Raw genomic sequence first — 23,021 nt, forward strand, 5'->3', positions numbered from 1 at the left:
GATATAACCTTCGCACGATCGGACGAGATCGCGAGGGGAAAACGTTGCCACTCGGAACAGAAAATAATCGGCGTGTCGAATTGCCAGCGCGTCAGCGCGTTTATTCCCGGAGAAAGTAATATCTCAGAATACATTTACGCGCGTATAGAATTATTATTACCTCGAGTATGCGTATGCATTTTTTACCGCGTATTTCTCGCCTCCTCTCCCGTCGCCTCTGATGCGCCATCCAAAACATGTGGATGAATTTTGTTAGAGGATAGCGATTCGATCAGAAATAAAGAGTGTACATGTAAATAACAAATATTTATTTAACAAAGGAATAAACTACGCACCGCGTCAACATTCGCGTGAATATAAACTCGACGAATTCTTTTTCTTTCTGTTTTCATTTCTCGAAACGTTCATCGTGGCCACCAATCTTAATAGCGACGAACGAACGAAGGAACGAAGCCGAAGATTGTTCCCGCGTGGAAAGAGAGCGGCGTGACGGGTCACGATTTACCTTTGCATATCAGCGGCCGTGGAAGGACGGGTTTCGCGAGAAATGTGTCGCAACTCTGCGAAACTCGTCGTATAAGGGAGAGACGTATTTCTCGCCCGATGTATGGAAAGCCTTCGACTTGGCCTTCCCGTCTCTCTCTCTCTCCCTCTCTTCTCGAAGATCCTCCCTATCCAAGGGACGTATCTCGTTGTCAGGGAGCGTGTATATATCGAAGGGAACGGACAGTTGGCGATGCCGCCCATCCTACCTGTTGCTCTTCTCCGAGCAACTCGTTTCAAGCGTCGATCCCACCTCGCAAATCGACCCCTGCCGAGATATACGAGCGAGTGGAAACGCTGGTCGGATATAAAAATGGCGCGCGCGATCGAGAAATACGACTCTTTCTCTCTCTCTCTCTCCCTTCCACGAAACTCTGCTTTTTTCCACTCGAACCCGTAAATTATTATTTATCGAACGATCGAATAATGGAAGAGGAATAATATCGCGTCTCCTTCTTCGCGACTCCTCCACTCCTCCGCTTAACTGCTCGAGAAACTCGGTGGAGCTGGAGAGTTTTTCCATCCGCGTACAATAATTCCCCGCCATAAATATCTTCGATTTAACGAGCGAGCGTCTCTGTGTAATCGCGATTCGCTCCGTGCGTTATCTCCCCTTACGCGATCGGTCCTTGTTTTACCTCCCCCTGCACTTGGATCATCCTGTATGAACACGTAACAGGAGAACTCGTGATAATTCAAACGCGCGCGCACGATGCAGCGGTTGATACGTGACCGGCCGTTTATGCATCTGGCCGCAATAATCTTCACCGGATTCATGGGTGAAAACGTGTATGCGTTTTATATATATACGTATATACGCGGTGTATCAGAGTTCGCGGCAACGCCTCTTTGCATCCAGCCTTGAAACTCGTTTTTCAGGTCGATGATACCCTCGTGCCCCCATCGAGGAGGGACCGACGCCTACTATCATTGGTTCATATTCTATTCCATCTCGTTCGAGACTCGTAACGATAAATCGTTCGTTTCGTCGATCATTAATGGACACAGAGAGAGAGAGAGGGAGGGGGATGGAGCAATTCCATCTGAATTTGCGCTCGTTTACCGAGGAGCGTGCATTAGCGATCCCTCTTCGTTCGTTCGGTCGGGGGCCGATTTCTTGCCACCATTACAGTAGGAGTAGACACGTAAGAAGCGGCGGTTTATTAACCACGAGAGCATTATCGAACCGAATTTAATCAGCATCTCTCGTCTAATTCTTCTCGAAATCGATATATCTCTGTTTCTTTTTTACCGATCTTTAAACACAACATTATTTTAACGACGTTGCCCATCGTCATACGGTTGAGAGAATCGAGAGTAGGAATGCTGGCGAACTTGGAACGGCTCGAAAAAAAGGAAGAACGTTTCTTCGACTTGGAAGTGGCGATGATTTCCACGATCGAATAATCTTTGGTTCCGTGCGAGCGAGCGCGCGGATAAGGAACGGCTGGTAACACCCGTGCAACTTGTCGAGCGTAGGCCTTGGAACGCGTATCCAGCCTTTCCCTGGATCTTAACCGCGATTCCGATCGGCGATTGTCGCCCAATTCTGCCTCCTCCGACCCCGGACACGACACGTCGCGCGCTCTCGTGAAAGTGAAATCGTTGCTTTCGGACCTTCAACCGCTCGAACCACGTCTCCCAACAACAAATCCCCCTTCCCAACGTTTTACCATCGATCTTTGCTACCGGTTCGAAGAAATCTCGCGGAAGGTAGGAAATCCGATTTTGGGAGGAAGTGCGTATTTTTCTGTATCACTTAGATGCATTAGAGTGGTATCGAGTGTTGTAAATTTTATAAATTTTTCCAAATTTTTACGATTTTGAATACTCGAGTTGTAGCTCTTCTTCTGTGTGTGCTGGAATAACGTTTATTCCTGGCTATTATAATTGTCCCGCTTTTCGTATAACCTCTTCTCCTCTACAATTATTCCCGATTATTTTCTTATTACGTTTTGAACGATATTATATCGAAGTTTATCCGTAGCTGTTAAATTTCATCCGCTGCCTGACAAAATCAATGAGCACGACACATTTCCTGTGCTTTTCGTTTCGTTCGAATGTCAAAACCGTTCAACTCGTCTCGAAATTGGTCTCGAATTGTCTCGAAATTTCACGGTCGAGACAGCGAAACTTTTCTCGCAAAGTTTCTTTCCGATCCATTCTCGCTCTAACTATTTTACAATTATTCGACTCAATCAGAACAGGGACCTGTGCATCGGTATGATAATGAAATCGGTGCGTTACGCGCGTAAACGAAAGGCAAGGCAGACGGCTCTTGTTCCACGCCATAAATGGGCCGAAGGTCATCACCGATTCGGAAACGGGTCGACGAAGCCTCGTTCGATCCACGCTCGCGTGACTTTGATCTATTTTTCAGCGCACGATCGCGCTCTCGATCACGAGCCGCGTTGCGCAACGGCGAAGCCTTTTGTGTCTTCGTCGTCTTAAGCTCCGCTTAATCGCTCGGCCTCCTGGAAACGATTCCACCTCTCGATTGTGCAACCGCGTGTGTACGCACAACTTTATTAACCGTTAGATCCGAAACTGTCGGACCGAGAACAATCTCTTGGATCGATTACCCCGCTCTTACCGTGACGTGGAAGGACGAGCGCCATCGAATTCCCAGGATCTGATTTTTTGGAAGAAAAGGAAAAATAGGAGGATTGGCGGCGAGTCGAGCGGAACGAGTCATCGAAATTTTATGTAACGTTTGCTCGGCGCAACGATGATGGAGCGCTTTCTTTCCCAATGGCGAAACGATTACTTTAAAAAATCCGCGGATGAAAGCAAATAACGAATATTCGCGAGGAAAGGGTGCGTATTCGACTAAGTCGATCGAATGTAAATACAGCTCGAGACAAGTGTAGGATAGAACAATCGTTTTGGCTGTACGAGTTGCGCTCTTTCCTTGCGCAACTACTGTCGTGCACGTAGCCTTTTCACGAGCACGGCAAGTTGCTAACGTGAGAGTGGAGGGGGAAAAAATCGTTTTACGGATTAATCTTTGCGTGTGTAAATCTATCCGCGAGTTGCAAGTAAAAATAACTTGCGTTTAATCTCTCCCGTTTGAAAGGAAAGCGCCTGCTCATTAATTAAAATCAACGGAAAGAAAAGACCCCGTTCAACCCTCGCCACCGGTCGGCGCCATTTGCGGCAAATTGCACTTGCTCGAATTCCATCGCTCTGTATCACGCTCGTTAGCTCCGCGAGCGTATTCCAACTCGATAATAATAAAATACCGAGGAGAGAAACGCGTAGTTTAATCCCCGCCATTCTCGGTGGTCAGCTGATCCGACCGAGATCGAAGCCCGTTAACAAACGTTACACGAGGGCCGTGTGCGTTGTTTGGATGGTAACCTGGGTGCAGTGACTCGTACACGTAAGAGGGGAGCGATGAAAATCCTGTTCGAAATCCCGTGGATAGCGCGTATATATCGATATTTCTTTTATAACGGTTGATAAATGCCCGATCATTGAAAATACGTGAAATAGAACGAGAGATGAAAAAATTGATACGATTCGATGGCAATCGAGAAAATGGTTAAACGGTGGTTTAAGATTCTATTCGAGTATAAGAAGTATGTTGGAAAGAATTCCATCTATCAGTTGCCTCACCTCAAATCAAGGATGAACGGGGTTGGGCAACGGTTTGGCTTTAGCTTTCCTAGCCTTCACGGCGTTCGAAGCGCAATACGAGCGTGGCGCGCGCCGAAAATTAATTGGGACGTGGGAGGAGGTATAGGCTCGAGTGGATTTATACGTACGTGTTATATTCGATCGCCGCCTCCGATAAACGTCGCTCCTCGACGTTTCCACTCGTCTTATGACCGCGCACGCGCTCCTCTGTCGGACCCGCGATTGAACAGAGGCGACTCAGAGGTATTAATACATAATGCTTAGAATCGCTGTAATAACCATTGCGGCGCAACGGTTAATTTCCATTCGTTGTAAACGTTCGAGTTCTCGGGTGCAGAACAACCGCTTTCCATAGAAAGTCTCGCCTCCTTTGTTCTCCACTAGCCAGCCAACCTGTTGTCCCGTTGTCGACCAGACATCGAAAGCATCCAAGATCGGCCTGTTATTACGAATGACGAAACGACAACGGGTCGCCACGTAACTGTGCTTGCTTGCGTTTTCCCAACTTGTATCCGGGTCAGCCACGAGATTCGTCCGCATATTCACACGCAAATTATTCTGATTATTAAATTTACTCGCTCCCGTCGAATCTTCCCATTCGTTCTTCGTCGATTCAACCGCTCCACCTATCTTCGCCCTATCTCTCCTCGTCTCTCTGGAGGCCAGGAGCGTGGAGAAAAGGAGAAAGGTGCGTGCGCCTATCTCTCTCTTGGTACCGTTCACCTCATTACGTACCCCGTTCCCGCATACACGGTGGGCGCACGTGTGTTTCACTCCGTCGAGCGTTTTACGTGGGTGTGCACCGTACCGTGTCGGATATCGAGCGCGAAAAAGATAACGGTATATGGGGCCCGCGACAGCGAGAGCGAGACGAGACGCTTTCGAAACCTCGGACGCTCGTGGCTGGCTAATAGAAGGAGTATTCCCATGGAAAATTCTTTTGGAAAACATTTCGATCGGCGAGTGCGCTCGGAGAATGTGTAATTTCTTTCTTTCTTTCTTTCTGCGGCTTCGTGTTGAAATTTCGAAGAGAATCTTTTTCGTGAGAACTTTTTTAATTTCGTTAAAAAAAAAGAGAAGAAAACGTGGCAGAGAGAGATGATGTATGCGAAGTTGAAATTCTTAAAAGGAGGATTCTATCGGAAATTTGTTAGACGGGGAATTTCTAATAAAACCTTTTAGCCCTGTTTTATTATCGATTTGGTAACTAATAATGTCGAAACTCCGTGTACAACGGAGTAATTTACACCTTAACCGTGTGTAAAACAAAACGTGGAATCTCTCGAAACTACATGCACGAAGGCGAGAGATCTGGCGTCCGATCGTTACGTTCCTCCTCCACTTGCCTCATCGCGTTCGTCTCGCGCCCTCCTGTTCCACTCGACGTTTCGTAAGGTGGTGGTTTCGAATCCTAGAAGCGTGTTCGAGAGAACAAAAGGTTTAAAAGGTGAATTTTGACACCGATCTCCTCAACAGCAAGGGGGAGGGGAGGGTCCGTTCTCAATGGAAACAAGCAATCCCAAGGAATTTACGAGCGATTTCCTCGCGAAGATTCACGACGAGATACCCGTCATTGTTCCCCGCATTTTTTCTTCCCCGACCGGGCCACCTGTACAACCACTCTTCTATCTATCCATCCATCCATCTATCTTGGATCGTTATTGGAATCGTGAATCGATGTTGGCCGACTTAAAAGTCAGTTTGCGAATATGCATGCAAATTCCTTGGGAAATAATCGAGAGCATCTGTTCGCTTCTGCCTCTCGAGACGAAGCGGGACGGAGAGAATCGGGACTGGTGGGAATGGGCGTCAGGAAATTTTGAAACGTCTCGCTCGCCGTCCGCGTTTCCACCTTTCTAACTCGTGGCCGCGCTCGTGGAACGAAATAGCAAAGGTTAAACACGTTGCCCGTTTACACACCCCTGCAACTGCGTAACCTTCACGGCCGATCGCTACGATTTCCACGCTTGTCTGCATCTCTCACGGATCCAGAGATCCGTGGCGTTCGATCGTGAAACGATCCTGCAAACGCTTTCGAGCGAAGGAATATCTTGCTCCAATATTTCATCTTTCCTCGAGTTAACGTGCATCTGTGTGGAAGTTTTTCCTTTCTCCTCTCTTCCTCTTTTTTTTTACCTTACCATAACCTTTTGTCTTCGCGCGTGCACTTCCTCTCCCCGCCTTCGTTCAGAGTCAATTCTCTCCTCGGATCGTCTCGGTTGACGCAACCGATCCCAATCTCTCTCGGGATAATTAATCGCGCGATGCATTCGCGCTTGTAACGAGCCGATCTTGCTTTCTACGCTCCCCCTCTCTCTCATTTTTTGCATAACCCGAAACTCAACAAGGTTACGAACAATCGGTACGATCCGCATCGGCTGCGTTCGGAAGAGGCCACCTACTAGGGATCGTTCCCCTCGGTGATGAGAAGGCAGCTCCTTTGTGCTCCTTTCCATCGAGAAGTCTTTAATTAAAATTGCTCGTCACGAACAGAGAGGAGATCCGTAACGAGAGTTCTTCCGTGAACGCAACAGGTAGACGCTTCGCATTTTTCGTTATTCAATCTGTGAACGCCTCCTCTCGCCACACGAAATATTCACTCGTTATCGTCATCAATCCGCCTTCCTCTTTGAGCCTTACTTTCACGAACGAGATCAGCCCGAGTTAGAGGCTCGAAGGAAGGTTAAGGACCCCCTCGATTGAATATTCCGGAAATTTATTCCTCTGCTTTCCTCTTTCGCGAAGGAAAGGAATATGGTTTATACAATCAACGCGTCGATTTTTTAAACGCAGTTTTCTTCGAGCGTTACGTCATCGATTTGCTTAACATAGATTCTAAGTTTGTCCACAATTCTCCTCAACCTTTGGTATTTTCTAATAAAGATTTTATGGAATGGAACAATCGTCAAATTTGTACAGTGTTAATTAATCGATTACCTTGCGGGATATCGTTGGAAAGACCACCAAAGGAGAAAAAGAAAAAGATCGAGCAAAGTTGTGGATACAAAAATAAATCGAAGAAATTTTAATTATTCGATCGGAAGAAAAGCGATGCCTAGATGATATGGACCTGGCAAAGATCGATATAAAGCCAGGTGAAAAGGGGAGGGATGATCGTGGGATCGAGGTACGAATAGCTCGGAGGTCGAGGAGGTATCTTTAATAACGAGGGGATCCGATGGGTCGTGAGTGGGTGTTCCCTTAGCGATCCGCAAGGATCCAGGGCGTTCACCGTTACGTATTCGCCTGCAAGTAGCCCCGCTCTCTCTTTCTCTCTCTCTCCAACCGATCGATTAATCACGGTTAAAAGGGTAAAGGGTGCCGCGACGCGCCGCCTATCCCACGCGATTGTAAAACGTGAATTTCGTTTCGCAAAATACCCGCTCTCGATCGCGACGCGAGCACGTCATCCGTCGAGTCACGTTCACTCTCCCGCTCGCGTCCACTTTTGCTTTTAACGACGTTGTTCCGATTGGCGCACGTGGGAACGTCGGATCGATCCACTCACTCTTCCCTCCAAGTTAATTATCAATCGTTTCCGCTCCTATTAAAAAATATTCTGTAATATGCGAATTTATCATTTTTCCAAGTTTGTTACATTAGGAGCGAATCGATCATCTTCAGACGTTTGGCACCCGATTGCATCCGAGCCACGCGACGCTCGATTCGCTCCACCAAGAAACCCGCGGCCTTGTATAAACTCTCTTTCACCCGAGGGTACGACCCGGACAGTTACACGGGTTCGATCTATCTCTGTGAAACGGTTTCCACGAACGCGATGCGGTTTCCATCGAGATCGTTTCTTGCGAATCCTATTCACACATCTTGTTTCACCTGTCAACGTTATCCTTGCCTTTTCGCTCAAACGACAACAGCCTCGTTTCCTTTTAAAAATTATCCTCTTTCTTCTAAATGTAATAATAATAATAATAATAATAATAATAATAATAATAATAAAAAGAAAAAGAAATCGGACAAACGAATAAAAGATACGAGAGAGAAACCTGGGCTGGGAATGGAATGGAATGACATCATACTACTAACTAATATCCGCGATAAATGAAATCGTAATCGTTACGAAAGTCGCGCGAGGGATGCGCACGTAACTTTTGGCGAAGAGAATTTCTTCAGAAGAAAGTTTTTTCTTTTCTCTCCGTGCGTAATTGGTCCGCGTGATCGTGAAACTGGGTCGCGGCTGTTCACTTACACATCCCGAGTCGTGTCTCGCGTATCGTCTCGCGAATTGTACGGGACGCTTGAGATTACGAATTTTAATTACGAGCCGCTTCATTCCCTTTGACAATAATTACTACCGAGCAATTATTGTCGTCCAACACTTCTCGCGTGGTCGCACGGCACGCCAATTATCGACGTTAATCGCCACGTGAATCGAAACCGCTTCCACCTTTCACTCCTACGTTCCCGAGAAGAAGTTTAATTCCGAATCGAACGTCTGGCTGGATAGGAAGGATGTATTGCGCAACTCTATTCGCGCATCCTCCGATTATTGCCGCCATGCAATGTCTCCACGCGCGGAGATACAGCGCGATGCACATCTTGTTGTTGTTGTTGTTGTTGTGTCGTCGTTGTTCGCTGGTTCGTAGTGGTTGTTGTTGTAGTCCGGCTAGTTTCTAACTAGGTTCTCTCATTTATCGAGGTCGTTCTCCGCCGTTTAATAACGAGAAAGGTCGGACGGATGTTTCATCGTCAAACCGTTTCCACTTTCCTATGTACGCCTGATTGTTGCCCAATCCTTTTTATCTTCCATATCCTTCCTAGATAAGCTGATTTCCTCGTCCTCGATAGAAAAAAAAAAAGAAGGGGAAGAAGAGAAAAATAACTGCGTAATTTACGAGTGGAAAAACTTTGTTTCCAAAGGCGAAGAGTGGAATAATAAATAAGCGGTACGAGCGTTTTCTGAATTGCGGTACACGAGCACACGAAAGGAGAAACAATAATTTCTGTCAAAGGATTTCTGTCAAGGGAGATGGAGAGGGGACCTTTTCGCAATAGATCGTCATAAACTTAAATGGCTTCGGTTTTAACGTTTTAAGGAAGAATAACATTGTTTATACAGCGGTTTATGTTTTTCTCAAAGGCAGTAAACGGTGTTCGTTTTCCTTTCCTTTCTTTTTTTTCTTTTTTGCTTTCTTTTATTTTTTTCTTTTTTACTAATTTTCTTCTCTTTTCTTTTCTTCTTTTTTCCTCCCGTTAAAATATTATTTTACTTATTTAGCTTCGAAAAAATGTACTCAGGTGTTCCAATGATACCATCGACTATCGTTTTACCATTTTTATAGTTATAATTGGACGATATATCGCGACCGAAAATTCTATTTTACACAAAATTCAAAGAAAGCAAATTTAAAATTATGGTTTTTCCATTCGTACGGAGTAAGCAAAGTCGCGTAAAGAGGATAAAAATCCGTTATCCGGACATTCGTTGGTTGGATCGCGTGGGCGCAACGAGCATCCATGAGATCAACACGGAAACGATTCCAACTCTTAATTTATCACGAGGCAAGCGAGAAACGGTCATTCTTATTTACTGGTCGCCTTCATTCCCCATATATATATATTCTTTCTTTCTCTTTCTATGCCCGAGTCGGAAGCGTATCGAACGCTAATAAACTTTCAAGATATACGGGATCGCGAGGGGAGATCGAAACGCCGCGTTTCTCGCAATACAGCCGACCGACACCGTGCGAAATCTGAACGGTTACGTTCTGATTACACGCCGAGAAACGTCATTACATGGCAATGAAATCTGGCAAGAAAATCACGTCACGTGGATCGTGGTTAACCCGACTGTTCTATATCCTCGAACGATCGAGGGGATAAGTGTTTTCCGTCGATGTGTGTGTCGAAACACTCGATTCGAAAAACGATTGCGAAAATTGTAGGATAAGAAAGAGCGGCAGCTGCGGAGGAGACCGTGTATCGCGGAAAGAGAAATCCGCGTCTAGCGGTTCGACGATCGAATAACACCGTACAATTCGAGCGAGCCTCGAAATCGTTGAATTGATTTAAACGATTTCGCGCTTCCGCGTAGAAATCGGCGCTAACGTACCCCTCCCCCCTCCCCGATCTCGGTTAATTACTTCAATTTGTTCGCGGTGTCATTTATTAATGGCCACGAAGTTTCTCAAACTCTTGGCTTGATTTATGGACAGAGATATTCCCGTTTCAACCGAGTGTGTAAAATTGAGTTTTCCAATGTTTACATTTGAACGCGTGTATCTAGCAACCGCGATCTTTCGGTTTCAGTTTTCCAAGTTTTTCGTGGCCACCCTATCGTGGACAAAAAAAAATCCCGTAGATAGGATACGGGCCAGGATTCGACAAGCCTATTATGACAAGAAGAAAGAAAAGAGAACTTGGGATTACGTACATCGAATCCATAATAATTATTACGCTTTTTCGTTTGCGTAATTGGAAGCGTGACCGGTCCTAAATGAAAAAACCGGCCCTGAACGAAACCGGCTCGACCCGTGATCGTGCGCGCAGCTGATTCGATCATCGTGATTCCTAGCCGGGAAGCGATCGGAATTATTCCACAATTGTCCGATTCTTCGGTACGCAGGAAAGTTTGAGTCACGAACTTGCGAGTAGTTGGAGCGAGTAGTTTATTTGGAGTATAGAAACTTAGCCTCGACAACGATTTTTACCCTCAACGAAGAAAAAACGTTTCTAATTTTTCGGAACAAGAGGAGGCGTAATCTTGTAATTTCGCGGTTACGTATTTTATTTAGCAAGGGGAGAGGAGGGGGGACTTGACGCACGGCTGTACTCGTTTAATATCACGTTACCACATTCTCGCTCAGAACTCGTGATTCGGGATTAAAGTGAAGCTTGTGGAACGCTGTAATTGCCGTTTTCTGTGCAACGAAGGTATTTAATTTGCCGCCAACTCAACGGACCTTTATTAATCATGGGAAAAACTTTATGGCACAATTGGTTAGAGAGTATTACGTCGAGCGCTACATAACTACATCCGGTATAGAAAGGACAATCCATCAATCCGATATATATCCTATTCAACCGCGTGAAATCGTGTGGAATTTTAAGTAAGACGCATAAGAATGTAGAAGGATATATACACGATGGCGGAAGTGTCCCGATCTCTTCGCAGGATCGAACGAAATGAATTATGAAAATTTCGATCGATCCGGTATGAATATTCTAATCGAATTTCCGTGCAATATGTTTCAGTAGAGGATGTGGGCATGCACGCGGTACCGCGCACGCGCCTTAAACCGTTTAAAACTGTGTCCGATATTATGCAAGCCGTGTTCCAGTTTTAAAGCCCCGCTTCGGTATTCCAACTCACTTTCACTCATTCAGCTCGCCACCTCTTTTATCATGCCCTCTCTCCCTCGCTCTTCTTTCTCGCCCTCCTCTTTCTCCTTCCAACTCTCCTTCTCCTCCTCTCTCTCCCGCTTGTATCTCTCCCCCGTTCTCCCGTTCGCCGTTCCTGCGACTTTCACTTCTCTTAACTTACTTCGTAAGTCGCCTCCCTCCCTCGCCTCGCCTCGCCTCGCCCCGCCGCGTCCCCCGTTGCAAACTTCCAGTTGGAACGCCTTAGAGAACCGCAGTCCCATGATTTATAGAGTATCCATGCGACGCTCGTTGCCTCGGAACTACTACGCGCGATACGATTGAAAATCGCTTCCCGTCTCGCGGTTTTCTAACCCGCCTTTCTAACCCTTTCTCGCCATCGCCTCGAAAAATCCGTGTAATACAGAGGGAGGGGAAATCTCGTCAAAGGATAAATACCTATAGATAGACTCTATGGCTCGTACGTATTTTGTAGAGAGATTTACGAGAGTTCCGTGAACCAGTGTGAGAAACACGATTTTCTCAGTTTCCGTATGTATATATATATTTGGAAGGGCTTATGGAATTTGTTACGAGATCAACCGATAACTAAGGAAAACGTATAATTTTCGCGATATTGCATTATCGCTAGGATTACTTGTCCTGTAACCGATTACAGAGGCTTTAATTAGGCGTTGGAAATTGATTCGAAACGATTGTTCTTGCGATAATTCAAGCAACACGCTAAATGATACTCCCGGTTAGTTAACTTGAGCTTTGTTTTCACCGCGTAAAAAATTCTAATTAGTATTTCTTCGAGTAATTTATGGAGTGTCGGCTGCTCGTTACAGCAGTGGTAAATCTTAGAACGAATTTTGCGGGATAGAGGCGATCTCCTTCTTGAAATTTCGACCGTTATCGCTTTGGCGAACACTCGCTAGACACTCGTTCCGCGAAATCTTCGAGATGGCGAGTTTTTACAACTCCCCGTTCCTCATTTTCGCACCAACGACGATTCTAAATTACATTCGAATCGAAGCAGTGCGATTACCAGCGAATTACCAGCTGCCAACGAGATTCCATTGCTCAACAACAATTGACTTCGTTTCTCCTTTCGAGTAGTCTAAGGATTTTTCGATGATTGATCGACGGAGCGAAATTACAACTTGACAATAATTTGATCGTGATATTTACGCAAAGAACGAGGATAACTTTTAATGTATATATATATATATATATATATATACGCGTTGCGATAATTACGATAACATTGATGATAACTTTATTGTGAACGATAATGAGACCACGTTGTCTGCCGTGTAATACAGTTCTCACATTTCTGCAACATTCAATAAGGCTGAATGGTGTAACTTTACATCTACTAGGATCTCTTGCCACCCATCCCTCCCTCGCCATGTGAAAATTCAGCGAGTATCTCTCTCTCTCTCTCTGTACAAAAAGAACCCGCCGAAAACCGCAGATGTTGCGAAAGATCGGCTAGGCCGTTCAACGAGTTTTGTAATTTTTCGTCGCAAGAGGAGAGCCGCCCACTCCTCCGTTTCTTTCATTCTCCGTTATCGAGATTCTCCAACGAAAGGGGAGGCTATCCCTTTGGATTGCAATTCAATTTTATATAAAACACGAGTCTTTTTCCTCGAGTCGGAAAAAGAAACGGCGAAATAATCGAATTTAATTTAATTTGGAGAAAAGTTTAATCTAGAGGAAAAATTGGAAAAAGGCGGGACCCCCTACGTATCGTTTGACATTTATAAATTCTCCGCGACGAAACATCTCGCGATTTATTATTAGCCTTTGTTAAGCCATCTCTCTGAGACGCCTCTATCGCATTACACTTTACACGGGCAAATGTCAGAATGCGCTCGCCGACGGATCTTATTATATCGAATGGATGAACGATCTCCCTCTCCCCTCGCTCGAAAAATCGATTACCCACGTCCGGATGAAATTGAGCTCGCGCCTCGCGCCGCGAGGAGATCCAAGGTCGCGTTCCTGCTCGATCCTATCGATCCTGTCGTATCCTCGTAAGAAAGAGGATGAGTTGAGAAACGAGACGAGTTGGGAATCGATCGAGAGGAGTGAAAAATTGGGGGGATGAGTGGGTGGGTGAGAGGACGTTGACCTTGAACGCGCGGCGGAGGAAGCAAGGTCTCGGTGGAAGGTCGGTCGAGGGAACCAGGATGTTCGTTTTCCCCAGATTCCGTATCCCAAGGTCAGGCAAGAGGTTGCTGCTTTTCCTCCGTTTCCCTCGATTTTTCCTGCCGGCCTTCGCGCGGCTGGTTTAATCGATACTTTCAATGACAGCGGGAAGAACGGCGAGTAATAGGAAGTCACTCGATCGCGCGATAATTTCCCTGTGGAATTCCTCCGGCTAATTTCAACCGATTCTAATCTCGATCCAAGATTTACATTAACGATCGTCGCATAATTTGGAAAAAAAAAGTGTTTCGAGTCGCGATTCGTATCAACGACGCACGAGGTCGGTTGCGTTATTAGTTGAGAATATAATTAAGAAAGTAAAAGCGACGAGATTTTTCCTATGTCGATCTTGCTTAATTTCCACGCTGGAAAAAAAAACTCGGACAAACTTGTGATTCTAATTGAGACGGAACGGTATACTCGGCCCACGCATTCGCGACGTTGCCTCGATGATAGAAAGTATCCTCGCGGTTACACGAAACGAGCCGTGTTGCACGTTTTTGCTCCGTGGCCCGAAGAAAATTTTCCCGCGTGCGTCGAACTCTTGCCCTCGCGCGAGCGTTCGCTTACGAAATTCGTGCCACTCGGATGGAAACAACGGAATTGGAAGGCGAAGGTTGGCGAAGGTAACGATCGCTCGCTCGCTCGTTTCTTCCCTGCATTTTCGTCCCCTTTCGTCTCGTTTCGTTTCCACCCGCCACCTACGATCATGTTATCGGAGATGGAAAAATGGTTGGACTTGCGGTTGTCAACTTCGGGAAAGAATGGAAGGTTCGATCGACCGGTTTTGATCCGATTACGAACGCGTTCGATCTTGTCTGTTATTACGCGATCCTGGCCTTTATATACGCGCGTATAGGCTACGATACGATCTACCCGTGTTGGATCGCAGTTGCTTAATTCTACGGGTAAAGGGTGTCTCCGATTGCGTCCTTCAATCGCGTCGAAAAATTCATTAGCCAGCCTCGCGCGTCGCACGCTGGGACTAATGACAATTGCGCAACAGTCGTTCCCCTCGCCTCAATCGTGGAAAGGCGAAGAAATACATATAATACCGTTAGTTCCTTCATCTCGTAATAAACCTATTGAACGCAAGAAACGTATTGACTTGAAAAATATGCGCGTACTTTTTCCCCTCTCTTTTTATTCGCAATTCCACTCCGGTCGTCAGTTGTTTTTTTTTTTTGCAACTCCGTTCTCCCAAATAATTTTTCACCGTTTATTTGTATTCTCCTTTCCTTTTGTGCGTGTGTACAAATTTTATCCAAGTACTATACGAGACTTTACAACTTAACGACTTATCACGAGCGTGATAGATTTCAATCTTGAGAGTAGGATCCCTATCCTAAATGGATTGTGATAACTTATGCTCGCAGGTAAATTCTTAAGATCCCTGTTTGAAGCGCACGAGAAGGGAAGCGTTAACGACGGTGGAAAATATATTTACAATCGAAGCGGGCCGGGCAACAGACACATATTCTCACGTGACGAGGTGGAAGGTGGCGCAAGTCACGTTTCCAACAAATCAATTCGTCGTTCCGCACCGGTCCCACGGATGAAATTGTGCCAGAAAGCTTTAGCTTGGGATAATCGAATCCACGCGAAACAATGGTGGAGCGTAGAAACCGTTTTCAAGAAAATACCGGTGCTGTTTAGCCGGTGGTAACAAAGTGGCTGCGGCGCAACCGCGAAATACATCTCCCTCTGACGAAACGCTCATCGCGGCGCGATTACGAAAATATTTGGCGCCACCTTCTCTCTCGTTTCGTTTCCTGCCCTGCCCTGCCTTCGAATTTTTGCAACCGCTTGCTCTGCTCGAATTTCTTCACCGTGCGTAAGCGCAAGGTCGGGCCGAAAATCCGGTTACCCACACACACGCGCACATCTCGATTACGCAATCGACCACTCGGTGCACCGCTCACGTTCCACCGCCTCGATCCACGTCCAGAGATACGTACTATAAATCCAAACTGTATCTCTGGCCCCCGCGCGCCTTTCTCGTATTTTTTTTTTCCTACGGGCGGATATATATCTGTTTGAGACTGACGGATGCTTGGATCGTTTTCAGGATGTCAACGAAACCCCATTCCCAGAAGCGCCAGAGCGAGCAGGAACGAGGCGGCGTTGGAGTTCGAGTGCCCCGAGGAATTCGGATATTACCCTCATCCGCGTGATTGCACCCAGTATTACGTGTGCGTGTTTGGCGGAGCTTTGCTCGAGTCCTGCACGGGAGGATTGATGTACAGGTGGGTAAATTTTCGAAAATTAATTCTTAATCCGATTCCGATCGAATCATTTTTCGAAGTTTCTACCCCTGTTTGCCGCGTGAACGACGATCTAAGCCTCGATGCATTAGATGTGGAATCCAGAGAGTTCTGAGAAACCGTATCGATGTAAAACATTTTTTAATCCAGTATAATTAAGATAATAATGTATTTAACATTACATCAAATGAAAAATTTCCTAACGTTAACTCGATAAAAATAATTTCTACGAGTTTCAATATTCAAATTATATATTAAACATCGTCATGAAAGTGTTTGGAGATGTATAGGATAGGAGACATTCTCTTTGGACAACGCTCACAACGGTATTGGCGAAGAAGGAACGGCAGGAACGTGGAAACGATCCCGGAGCGATCGACCGATATGGGCAGAAATTAGTAGCGCGGTGAATTAGAAACGCGGCCGAATAATACGGGGCATCGGATCGGAAAGCGAAACGCGGTATTGTCGTCCAGATATAGACAAGTTTAATGGATGTGCTCTCTTATATTCCCAGCACTCGGTTGCGAGACTCCGCAGATTTCTGTTTCTTGCCCCAACGTTCCAGAATAAGATTCCTTCCGTACGAAAGGAACGTTCGACTTTTCTGGAGAGTTTTCATCGACGATGTAATCGAACAAGCCGATATCCCTGGAGGAATTTAAAAAAATGAGATACTGCGTTGTCTCACAGTAATTTCGTGTAATGAAACGATTCGTTCGCAAAAGATGAAGAGACTAGAGTTCGTCCCGATAAAAACACCACGCGTTGGAAAACGATAATTAACGATGGTACAAGAGACACGAATCTTGCTCTATCTGTGTTACACGATCTTTTAATCAGCCGTTGTAACACATCTTCAATTAGAATTTGCATTTGAAATGGATCAATGGAAAATTTCCTTTTTAATGAATGGAACCACGATCCCCATTACTTTCGATTGAAAGAGGGAATTTAAAAAATGAAATAATATCTATTTTGTGTAATGAAACGATCCTTTTGCAAAATAGTTCCTTGATAAAAACACCACGCGATAATTTACGGTGGTATACAGGATATAAGAGACGCGAGATTCTCACGGATGAACTTTCCTCCATCGAGCTCAGTTACACGATTCTTTAATTCTCTACACGGATTATAACGTTGTCGATCGATATCAGTGGGAGGGACAAAATTTTCTTTCCAAGTTCCAAATCGATTCCACTTTCGATTGAACGGGTAAAAGGGGGTCGTTCGTATAATCGTGGAAAAAAAGAAAAAAAAAGAAAGGTCGTTTGCCACACCTCTCCCAAAGCTCGTATACGAACGAGTTCGCTATAAAACCGGCCTACCTGCCCTAAGACAAGCGATGGTAATACGTGTCCAATTAAGGATTCTCGTAAACTTATTTTGTAGACGGGATTCTGCGAATCTTTTTCATACTTTCCGAAAGAATATGTGCCCGCGCATTCAGTCGAGCGGGCTAGGGAAATTATTATTATCGTAATCCCCATAATCGAAACGATTGATAATTTTCCAAGGAAAATGCGTCGCCTTCTTTTTTTCACAGCCACGAGTTGCAGACATGCGATTGGCCACGTAACGTAGGCTGTCCCGAAGGCGGATCTCCCATTAAGGAAGCCGAGGAAGATCCGCTGTTGGAAAGGTGAGTTTTCTTGCTAAAATTTAATAAAATTATTTCGATAATTCGAACATTTGCCTATCAGCTTTATTCTTTCGATCCATCCTTCCAGAGAAGTAATTCTAATTTCCCCTCCTCCGTGAACGATTAGCCAATAGCACCCAATCGATTTAAGCGAGAGGCAGAAAAGTCCTTCTCCATTCGATCTGTATCGCCGGATGTCCGTCGATTGCACAATTCGCAAACACGATCGAATCGTCGTTTCGCAACTAGCCGTCGAACTTCACCCGCGCTCCACGAGAGAAAAAGTTGAGCGTGGTAAGAAAGAAAGAAAGAAAAGTGCGAGAAAGGTCTTATTTTCTTTTCCTTTTTTTTTTTTTTTTCTCTCTCTCCACTTATCGAAACCATTGCACGAATCAACGATCAACGATCTTGCAGCACGCGAGAATAACAGCACGGTTGAGAAAATAGAGATAGTGACGTCAAGAGTGGAACAATAAACTTCGATCTCCCCTATCTTTCTCTCCCTCTCTTTCTCTCTCTCTTTGTTCTTACCGTTAAAATCCTGTAACGAACGCTCACCTTCACCTCTCCGATTGCCACACACGAAACTTTTTTTTTCGATCAATTCCATATTTACTTCTTCTCACTTCGCCTTTCTTCTAAAAAAGAAAAGCGAAAAGGCTGGATCGAAAGAGGCGAGACGAATGAGAACTCTCCATCCATCCAGAGAAGTGGAACTCGTTGCCGAAAGGATTAAGCGGGAATTATAGTTGTATAACCGCGTGGAGCTACAATGAATCCAGCCTCCCACTCTCCCCGATGTTTCTCGCGGGCCGTGTATACATAACCGTGTATACACCACTTCCCTTGTGTCTAAGGAAAAGTTAGGCAACGAGGTTGCTCGCTCATTAATGTATCGTGCGCGAGTAATCGGGAAGAAAGAAGCGATTTCACAATTGCCCGTTCTTTTCCTTCGTGGCTTTGATCGACGTCCTTCCCATTCCTGCCGATAGCTGTTTCGTTTTCGCAAAACGCGCAATAATCGATATATTTGATCCGCTCGAAAATATCGCCCCTCGTCTTATGAAAAGAAGAAAAATTCAAGCATCGATACGTTCGTCAGATGCGTTTTCGTAATTGGACGAAGAAAATGGATTTCGAGAGTGAAAAATTTAAGAGTTGAATAAAGTTACTTCGATCGTTTATTGTTCGAAACGTAATAATAATCGGATATAATAGCTACGAATTAATGCCTAGTGATTATGATTTCAAAAATTGGTAAAGTATCGATAAAATATAATAATTGAAAGAATCAACACGTTAACGTTAGAAATATGGAACAAACCGAGATCCGCCATTTCGTTTCCCACGGACTAACAATAGGTAATTTTATTTATCACCATCCGTCCCCTTTCCTCTTTCTTTTTTCTTTTTTTTTATAAAGGATATAATTTATGATTTTTTTTATAAGTACACTTAAAGAAGAAAACTCTTTAGAGAAGGAAATCTCCCTAATGGTCCGACGATCTCTCAAGAAAAAAAGGAAAATCTCCAAGTCTATAAAACGAGTCGTTTAACCTTTCCATTCTTTCGAAATGTAATTTTCTTACTATAATTTTCCTCGTCGATCAAAGGGAGATTAGCAAGATTAGAAAGGGAGAAGGGGTTAATGAAATTTAATAGTTTAATTCGAAACGATTCCTCGATTCTTCGATTTGTTCGACCCGTGAACTTTGCGAAATCCCAGTGACGGAGAAAAATCAGGGATGAATCAGCGGCCCGATAATTAACCCTGTCGCAATTGTTCTGAAACCGCGTAGATCGGCGAAGATCGAGACCCTTCAGGAGCAGCAACGGGCCCAGCAACAGATCAGGGAGCCGCAGCAGCAACAACAACAGAGGCGCGAGCATCAGATACAGGCTCAGCAGCGCACGATTCAGAGGCAATCGATCTCTGCAACGACCACCCCGTCCCCCGTGGCGCAGATCACCGAAAAGCAGATCCGTCAGAGGCAACAGGCGAGGACCAACTATCACGAGGACGAGTACGAGCCGGCCTCGGAGGTGGAGAGCGACAGGCAGCAACGAGTCTACAGGGGGCAACCCTCGACGATCGGCCAGGTTCAGAGGGATAGGGATGGTTTGAGAAGGAACGTGATCTCGGTGAGCGCTTTTCTTCGATCTCTCCCTTGCCCCAGACTTAAAACTTCTAAGAAGAATTAATAAATCGAGTCGAGTCGTTCGGAGGATAATGAAATAAAAGTATTCATTCACGTTTGACGAGATAAATTGCCAGGCCAATTGGCCGCCAATTGGCCAAACAGGAAAGTCGTATCCCAGCGTAAAAACGAGAACGCGGACAACTCTCTCAGCATTTTACCAATTTCTCCGCGTTATTTTCGGTTCCCAATCTTCTCCACGTTGCGTGGACGACAAATTTTCGCGAGAATTCTTCGATGAAAGGATATATATATACATATAAATAGATAGATAGAGAGCACGAACGAAAGACGAGAAATTAATCTCTCGATTAACCGTTTCCCCGCAGGAAAGGGAGAAGGAGAGCCTGGTGAGCACGCGTGCCCAAACGGAAGCCCATTACAGGTACGTAACATCGTGTTTGAAATCGGACCGCACCAGCCCTGCCCCGCCGCGCGCGCGCCACGACCTTTTTACTCGATTTCTCTTTCGCCATGGGCTCCTTTAATTCTCTTGGTGGCTGCCCCGCCTTTACGTAACCGTCCATCTTTTTACCTTTCTTCTCTTTCTTTTTCTCTCCAACGTTATCTCACGAAATAGCTCCAGTTACCTCTCTCTCTATTGATAATTATATTCGTTTAAAAGGACACAAGTACCATCCTCCGAGTCTCCAAGGGTGGCCAAGATCCTGGCATCCACGGCCGCACCGGTCATCTCTAAATCGTACTACAACGACCCGGACCAGAGTTATCCGTACTACACAATTTACGACGACGACGTGTCCATTTATAAGGACGATGGTAAAGTAATCGTGCCTCTTTGTTGTACTTAAGCAAAATCCTGTTAAAGATACCTCTTGGAAAAAGGTAATGATCTCGTTGAATAATCGATGGATGGATGCCCTTTCGATCAGATTACAACCAATACACGGTGAATCAATCGGTGCCCGTTCAACCGAGCGTCAAGATCAGCGAGGTGAGCGCGAAGCAGTATCAAAAGCCGAAAAAGGTGGCTGTGAACGAGGCGGACAAGTACAATCTGAACCAGGACGTCACGGTGCAGGACTACGATATCTACGAGAATCAGGTAGGATGGAAAGTGTTTTGCCGCAGTTTTAGAAAGGGGAACTGGAGCGCATATCGCGAATCAAAACTGTTGTTTTTCTGTTTTCTGTTTTCTCGAACCGCGGTCCCAGGCTCAGCTCAACAAGAACAAGTTCCGCATTACCGAAGGCCAGTCGTTCAGGTGAGAAAATTCCTCTCGTTAATCGAAAATTCCAACGGAGAGATCCCTTCGAGGTTGCTCGCAACGATATTCCTACAATACTCGAGAAAATTATCGTAGCGATCATTTGTCTCCTAGCCACGAGCTTTCGTCGAGATGTCATCGCTATTCTTGTTGCAATTACGCTCGTCTTAGAAAAGAAAGATGATATCCACGCGTTTCTTATGTTAATTTATTTACCCATCCATCCATTGACTGATATTCCGGGAAAAATCGAGCGAAAATCGTGCTTACGTAAACACAGGTTGGATTATCTATCCAATCATTAAAAATAGTCACGGATACAGGTAAACGCGCCGTTTGCCAGATACTCGTCCAGCTGGTCTCGGTGACCTGTTTATTTCTAAATACCTTTTCCCTTTAACGCATACATTTTTTTTCTGAATATTTTACTTTAAATTTCCTTTCTAAATGACGAAGAAAGAAAGAAAAGAAGAAACGCGAGAATAAGATACTTTGTACTATTCATTACGACGTATACAAAAAAAAAAGAAAAAAAAAAAGATTGCAATCAATTAAACGTGTCGCGTGTATGCAGGCCGAACGTGATCAGCCATCCAGTTGTCCACGTGACTACTCCAAACGCCATCGTAGACACGTTCATCCCGTTGACCACGACCACGCAGCTTCCGACCACCACCAACAGGCCTTACACGGTCAACGCACCCAGGTACAGTATCCACATACCCAATCGCCGTTGCCCACTTTTTGCCCCCCCCCCTAATTATGCAACCAAAAGCGACCGGACTTGAAAGGATCACCGATCGATATTATTCCCAAACGCGAACAAATCTTGTTTCACGCTTTCTTCGATCCGCGTATATATCGAAACACGAATTGTACACGTGTCTATTCTCGGTGGATAACGTAGGGCTCTTTTTTCCGATCGAAAATAGTATCGACGCGAAAAGATAAAAATTCCCTCGTTCGAGAGCAATACGTAAGTACGCGTTCACTTTTATTATGCACTCGCGCGCAACTGCTCGTGAAAGTGGTGGTTTAGATGGATCGTACACGAGATCGAATACGAATATAATATTACTCGCGTTAGTTTCTCGTGGGAACGACGAGTCCAATTAGGCTCAAGATTTTTTTTCGTTACAAAATATATGTGCACACGTGTATGCGTGTTATAAAGTATAATATAAATTCTATACAATGTTAGATTACGATTATCATTTCGATTAGCATCTTCGATCTTTATTCTGTTCGTACACTTGATTTTTTTCGATTTCCGTAAAGAGGAGCGGAGGAAATGGCCTTGTAACGTCTCCATCGACCAAGACCCGATTTCGCCTGTATATTCCGTTAAACGAAACGCTCGCTTTCTCTCCCGGCAGTCGGAACATTTTCCTTTTGTGCACCGCCGGAAACATCGTCCATTTTTCAATCTCTTTTTCCACAGCCTCTCTCGAGAGGCTCCTCCTCGATTTCTATCTTCTACGTTGTATTCAATCCTTTCTTGTTTTTTTTTTTTCCTTTTTGCTTTCAGCCGAGGTCGCCCGCAGCAGATCCATCGTGGCACGGCACCACCGTAAGTTGGAAATTTCTCAATCGAGAATTGATTTTCGATCATTTCAATCATTTTTCCTTCGTTTCCCGGTTTTTCGAGAAATTAACGTTAATCTGTATGTATCTGCAATTGAACTCTCACGATATTTATCAAACGCGTTGTCGCTTATTGAAGCGCTTTTTCTGTTTTTCTTCTTTCTTTTTTCATATGTTATCGTACAATTGCGCTAGTACGTAACGTCGTGAAAAAGGATAGTTAGAAAGTGAAGCCGTTGTCTGTTTACGATATATATAGACATAGTCGCGTAATTTTAAAAATTAATCGACCAATTGTCCGTGAAACGCCAGCGTCGTTGAAGGGCAATAATCATGAGACAGAGAGGAATCAACGGCAAAATCAGCTAGCTCGTAAAAAGAAAAAA

At 45.0% G+C, this 23,021-nt stretch overlaps 1 protein-coding gene across 3 annotated transcripts in view; it reads left to right on the forward strand.

Moving 5' to 3' along the window:
* LOC107999512 (uncharacterized) overlaps nt 1–23,021 on the forward strand; it is a 38,892-nt gene that overhangs the window by 10,264 nt on the left and 5,607 nt on the right. For all 3 annotated transcript variants that reach the window (XM_062080177.1, XM_017059404.3, XM_017059403.3), the window contains exons 2-10: nt 15,785–15,962; nt 17,530–17,625; nt 19,425–19,767; nt 20,153–20,208; nt 20,449–20,603; nt 20,717–20,889; nt 20,999–21,048; nt 21,626–21,757; nt 22,580–22,621. In XM_062080177.1, the coding sequence (XP_061936161.1) occupies nt 15,955–15,962; nt 17,530–17,625; nt 19,425–19,767; nt 20,153–20,208; nt 20,449–20,603; nt 20,717–20,889; nt 20,999–21,048; nt 21,626–21,757; nt 22,580–22,621 (1,055 nt within the window). In that variant the 5' untranslated portion in view covers nt 15,785–15,954. The remainder of the gene's footprint in view (nt 1–15,784; nt 15,963–17,529; nt 17,626–19,424; nt 19,768–20,152; nt 20,209–20,448; nt 20,604–20,716; nt 20,890–20,998; nt 21,049–21,625; nt 21,758–22,579; nt 22,622–23,021) is intronic.

Source organism: Apis cerana, linkage group LG10 (genome assembly GCF_029169275.1).
Source record: "Apis cerana isolate GH-2021 linkage group LG10, AcerK_1.0, whole genome shotgun sequence".
NCBI classification, from domain to species: Eukaryota; Metazoa; Arthropoda; class Insecta; order Hymenoptera; family Apidae; genus Apis; species Apis cerana.